The sequence below is a fragment of the Galeopterus variegatus genome, unplaced genomic scaffold (assembly GCF_000696425.1).
Source record: "Galeopterus variegatus unplaced genomic scaffold, G_variegatus-3.0.2 Scaffold28137, whole genome shotgun sequence".
NCBI classification, from domain to species: domain Eukaryota; kingdom Metazoa; phylum Chordata; class Mammalia; order Dermoptera; family Cynocephalidae; genus Galeopterus; species Galeopterus variegatus.
Window position 1 is genome coordinate 538 of NW_007754248.1, and position 6,192 is coordinate 6,729.

The 6,192-nt window shown below is 48.3% G+C and overlaps 1 protein-coding gene across 1 annotated transcript; it reads left to right on the forward strand.

Annotated features, from left to right (window-relative positions):
* Positions 1 to 505: 505 nt before the first annotated feature.
* Positions 506 to 5,810, forward strand: LOC103583776 (peptidase inhibitor R3HDML-like; the record flags this gene model as incomplete). The annotated part of the gene is made up of 4 exons (XM_008565005.1): positions 506 to 766; positions 3,286 to 3,404; positions 4,827 to 4,959; positions 5,695 to 5,810. Coding segments are annotated over exons 1-4 (629 nt in total), but the record flags the coding sequence as incomplete, so codon positions are not given.
* Between the last annotated feature and the right edge of the window lie 382 nt (positions 5,811 to 6,192).

The following is a 6,192-nucleotide window of genomic DNA, read 5'->3' on the forward strand; positions in this document are numbered from 1 at the left end:
TTTCATTCTCTGCCATCTGGTTCTTTCTGTGTCTCACCCTCAATCCTGAAGTTGCAGCAACTCTGGGACAAAGGGCCCCTCATATTGCCTTGGGGTAGGTTGGCCCTGCCCTCTGAGGACATCAGCTGAGCCCACTTGAGCAGGATTGGTGAAGAGCATGTCTAGGCTGCAGAACACTGCTGTCTGTGTCCTGGGCAGGCGGGATAGAGCCCAGGCTTAGAAGTGATGGCCCCATCTCCCTCCTGAGCCTGGTCCGGATTAGCCACTGTCTGGGTATTTCTTCCCATTGCCCAAACCACTCAGTCCACTGGGGTGGAAAGAAAGAGTTGTTGGGCATCTCGACCAGTGCTGAGTCAAGAGGTCTTTGCCAAGTTCCTAGGGGGTAACATCCTCTGGGCTGGCAATGCCAGAGGAGAATGCTCAGGGTTTGGTGCTTTCATGCCTGCCCCTTCCAGGCAGCCTGCTCTGATTGCACAAGGCAGACGTGTGACCCCTCCAGCCAGCTATGCCCCTGCTTCCCAGCACCATGGGTCTGGCAGGCCTGCTCTTCTGGGCAGGTCAGACAGTGAATGCTTTGATGGTGCCCAATGGTACTCTGGCCCTGGCCCACCCTGAGGGCACAGCTGTGAGGCCCCCAAGTGGCCTGGGGGTGCCCCGGTACCATCGGAAGCGCCACATCTCTGCCCAGGACATGAGTGCCTTACTGGATTATCACAACCACATCCGGGCCAGCGTGTACCCACCTGCTGCCAACATGGAATACATGGTGAGTCTCCATGCCCTCCCCAGTACCCCTTCCAGCCAACTCACCTTGGCCTGGAATGACTGGCTTTGAAGAACTGGACCATTTGCCAGCCTGGTCCTGCTAGCCGGTATCTGGGTGTCCAGGATCTGTGGGAAGGGCAGGAATTAGTCTGCCCACTTTACAGATGAGGAGACTAAGGTGATTGCACAGCTCCTCCAGTGAGCCATGGGACTGATGTTTACGGACCCCCTTTGTGTTCCAGACACTGCACATAACCCTGAACGCACTATTCTTCGTTTAAGGTGGATGTTATCATCTCCATTTTCCAAATAAAAGAAATTGAGACTCAGAAAATTAATTTGCCCAAGGCCACCGAGCCAGGATTTCAACCCAGGTCTGCTTGCTGCTAAGATTGTGGTCTTAAGCAACATGATACCCTGCCTGAGAATTCTGCCTCTTCACTGGGGACCTGCCAGGGGCAGGTGGGTGGCGCTTTCTATGCCATTGTCTTTTTGCCCTGGGAGTTGGTTGACATACCCAAACCATCTCCAGCAAGTCTGTGGAGGCAGGATTTGGAGCCCTAGGGACAGGTATCTGGGATCTCAGGCTGGGGAAAGCCAGCAGCTGACCAGCAGAGAAAACTGGGATATCTTCCTTCCAAGAGGCAGGGCTGGTGGCTCTCACCCCAGCCCCCAGAAGCCAGACTCCTGGCGTGGAGGAGGGAACCTTCCTCTTATCGAAGCTCCTCCTCCAGGACCATTGTCCCAAACCGAACTAGAGAGATAGGCTTCCAGCCCACCCATAGATTTCTTTAGGGCAAGAGATTGCCAGCCCACCACCTCTAAGACAAATATGTGCTAATCAACAGCCTGAATATTCTTAGACTTCTGCAACACATCCATTCACTTACACTCGGAGTACACTTGGAGCCAGGCACCATGCTAAGCCTTGTGGATACTGCTGAGAACAAGATGGAAGAGGCCCCTCCTTTCATGGAGCTTACATTTTAGTGGGGATGAGAGAAAATGCACATCAACAACAAGACACATATAATTACAATGTCAGGAAGGAGTAAGGTGCTGGGGAGGAGCTGCGGTGGCAGATAGCTAGCGGTAGGGGGCATCGTTTATTTGTTTCTTGATTGACTCACTCATGTATTAACACAGGATTGGCACATAGAATGCCCTCCACTTTTCAAGCAAATGGCACATTTATTGAGCACCAGTTGTGTGTGCAAGGCACTCACCCCAACAGGTGTTTAATGATTGCATGCAGTATGGAGCAGAGAGAGTGGGATGTCTTACCAGGAGCTCTGGGAGGGGCCAGGGGTTTGGGTTTGATGGTTAGCATGCTTCTTCCCTGAGTTTACCCCTTTGTAGCATGAGGGAACTCCTCTGCTCTTGCTGAAAGGTTATGAGTCAGACAACACCGCAGAGACGTATAGATCCCTCTTTTGGTACCCTAATTTCTTCTTCACTAGCTGACTTCTGCCTGCAGACAGGTACCTGACTAAGAATCCCTCGCTCCAGGAGCCCCTTCTCCCATGGCCCCATTCCACATTGTCACACCCACGAGGATTGTAATGATTAATGACTCATTGAATGTCTCATTTTCTTGCTAGACTGTCCTAGAGTCCTCGGTGCCTAGAAATAATATTGTTCAGTGTGTGCTGAATGAGCAAATGATCTCTCAGAGAATGCAGGAAGTCAGAGAGGGAAGGGAACTAGTATTTTATTAAGTAACACTTTTTCCACTTATAAAAATTGGGTAATTCACACTTTGGAAAATGATAAAGCTGTTAAGAAGGATGAGGAGGGTATTCTCCATGTACTGATGAGGAATAATCACTAAGATAAACTATCCTGTTAAGTGAAAAGAGCAAAGTACAGAACAGAATGCTGCCATTTGTAAAATATATATATATATATATATATATGTATCTATATGTCTCAGATATCTATATATCTGCTTGTATAGATATAGAGTATTTCTGGAAGAAGACACAAGAAACATGGTTATCACCTCTGGGGGCAGGTATAGAGTGGCTCGGGGAATAGGTGTAGGAGAGAGATGACAGAATTTCCACCTTTCCTCCTTTGGATATTTTATATATTAAATTTGTGCATGTTTTCACTATTCCCAAAAAAAAGCTTTTGAATTAAAATTTTTTAATATTAAAATAAACACATTTAGAAATTACAATAAATACAATTTGAAAGTCAGTTATTTTCCCATCACCCTGGGCTCAGTCACTTCTAGGGACTGCTGAGAACTCCTGGACAAACATCTGGGACCCATTCAGAATCAAGGGCTTCAGAGTCAGAGCCCTGCATGTGGATCTCAGCTCTGATGTGGAGTCGAGGTTGACCTTGAAGTCATAACCTTCTCTGAGCCTCAGTTTTCCAATTTGTTAAGTGAGTTTTTTGCAGGGTTCCAAGAAGATGGGGGAAGAATGGCACCAGGTAAAAGTGCATCTCTGCATACTCCTGTGATGGTGGTGGTTATCCCTCTGGGGAATTTCATGGTCTGTCTTTCCCCAGGTCTGGGACGAGCGACTGGCCAGGTCTGCCGAGGCCTGGGCCACCCAGTGCATCTGGGCCCATGGGCCCTCCCAGCTGATGAGATACGTGGGCCAGAACCTCTCCATCCATTCTGGCCGGTGAGTGAGCCTCTGAGCTTCCTTATTTAGTCATTCGACAAACACGCCTTGAGCGCTTACTTGTACCATGTGCTGTGCTCAGTGCTGGGGTACAGTGGTGAGCCAGGCAGATAAGCTCCCTACCTGTGGGAGCTAATGTTCTCATTAGGAGACAGGTAATGACTGGGTGAACAAAAAAGGACAGATTGTTTTGGAGACTGAGGAGTGATCTGAAGGTTCGTAAGACAGGACAAGGGGAGGAGAGTCACAGGAGCAGAGTTGGGAACTGGGAGTTGGGTGCATCAGGCCCAAGGGTGCCCCACCCAAGCCTGAGAACAGCAAACCTACCTTCCTGGCCTGGATTTCTTACTACCACTCCGACTCTCGAGTCAGAATCTGGAGACCTGAGTTCTGATCTGTGTGGCCTTGGGAAGTAATTTCCACTTTCCAAACCTTGGTGTCCCTGTCTGTAAAACAAAGATGTTGACCTAGCTCAGTTCTTTCCAGACTTGAGGATTTCATAGGCCAGTTGAATTTCAAAAAGACATTTACAAGACTGACACATGATTGTCATATTTTTATTTTGCCAAATAAGGACATTAGAAAGATGGTTAACTTCCCCTCCCCACCATTCTACCACCCCGCAGAAGAACAGGAAAGCCAGAATCAAGGCCAGTCCTTTCCATGGAGCTCAGTGGAAACGCAAGGCTCTGGCAGCATTTTTTCTTGTCATTGACTGGTCAGGGCCAGCGCTGGCATTTGGGAACCGTGAATGGTCCCTCAGAATCCTCCAGAGCAGACATCAGGTGATTCAGTCTTTCCTCAAGTTCACATCCTCTCTCTCCTGTCATTAAACTCTTCCTGCCAGACTCCACCCCTACCCCAAAGGTAAAACAAAATGGTGTAGGGATAAAGATGTGCTGTTGTAAATTATGAGTGTGAATTCTTCCAGATTTTTCCCTCATATTGGCCCTTTTGTGTATTTGTGCCTCTGTCAAACGTGCATGATAGGAAAAGCCCCCCGGCCCCAACCAGGTGGCTTTTCAGGCTGCAGCATTTCTCAGAGTGACACACCACGTGTCTGCCTTCCCTGCATCTCACATCTCAGAGGCCTACGAGATGGTCCAATGAGCCTTTTCTTCCCTAAAAATAGAAGCTGCCTTGTCTGAGATGCCTACCTCATGCCCAGCCCCTCACGCGACAATGACAAGTGTGCTTTATTGAGCACTTACTACCTGCCAGGTGCAGGTAAACACTTCCTGTGCACCATCTCAATTCAGAACATACCTGGGAGTTTGGCACTGCTGCTCACATTCTCGTTATAGATGAGGAACCTGAGGGAAGGCAGGTGAAGTGACTCACCCAAGGTCACGAGGCACGTTGGTGGCAGAGTCACTTCTCCAGCCTCCCACCCAGCTTCTTCCATGTTCTCTGCCTCCCCAGGTACCGCTCAGTGATAGACCTTGTGAAGCCTTGGTCCGAGGAGAAGCAGCATTACTTGTTTCCGGTCCCGAGGGACTGTAACCCGCAGTGCCCCTGGCGCTGCAGTGGCCCTGTCTGCTCCCACTATACCCAGGTAACTCTGTCGAGGCTGAGGGCCGATGGGAGAACAAATCCTGGTACCTTAGAATAAAAATAGCGTGGTGGCAGAAATAAGAATTAAAACAGAGGCCCCTGTGGGCTTCTTCTTACATAAGAAGTATGTTCTTGGAAAGTTGGGTATACACTGAATTGAGATGAATCTTGTTTTGCTGGGTGTCTTAGGTATTTTCTGATTATTAGGCTCCCACTATCTTAAAAAAAAAAAGAAATGCCAAAATAAGATTACAAAAACAGTAGTATAGTTTGAGAGCTAATATAGAATGTTAACCATTGTTACACATAAAAATACCACACAATATACCATTGTAATAGGACGAGCATTTCCATTTGTATGACAGATGTCATCTTTCAGCCCTGTCCATCTCTCTATGACTCATTTGGAGGTAATGTCAAAAATCTAAATTTGAGATCCTCTAGCAAATGTGTCACCTAAACCAAATGTCCTTCCTGACTTCCCATGAGACATTATTACCTCCGTTTTACTAAAGAAGAAACTGAGACACAGAGAGGTCAAGTGATTTGGTCAAAGTCACATGGCTGGTGGTATTGAGACTCTCCAGCCTCCTACCTTGCGACAGGCAGACTGCCTCCCCAGGAAGACCTCACCACTGCACCCACCCTGAACCAAGCACAAGGGCCATGCAGTCCCAAGGAACATGGGCGCAGCTGAGTTCCTCTCATAGCCTGCCCTGTCTCTGTCTTTCCTCAGATGGTGTGGGCATCTTCCAATCGGCTGGGCTGTGCCATCCACACCTGTAGCAGCATCAAGGTCTGGGGCAGCACCTGGCATCAGGCAGTATACCTGGTCTGCAACTATGCCATTAAGTAAGTGCCAGCACCGAAGCAAAAGAGGCTCTGTGGCAGAAGGGTGGATCCCAAGAATGCAAAGAAAAGAAAGACATGCAACATCCCTCTTTCCTCCATCTTAAGTACCCTCAATACCGTACAATTTTGGTAGTTTTACAGGATCAATTGGTAATGTTTTTTCTTTGACCAAGTTTCAGAATTGATTGGGAGATAGGCAGAGGACCAAGGTAGATGGAAAGGCAGCATCAACAAAGAAATCAATAGTGGAAAATGTGGCTTAGATCTACCAATATGCCAGCCAAGTGGGCTTGCAAATATCTCACTATTGAATTAGAACTGCACACCCAGTGACAGGCAGCACCAGACAAGCACAGGCCTCTTCTTACAAGTGCAGAGCCAG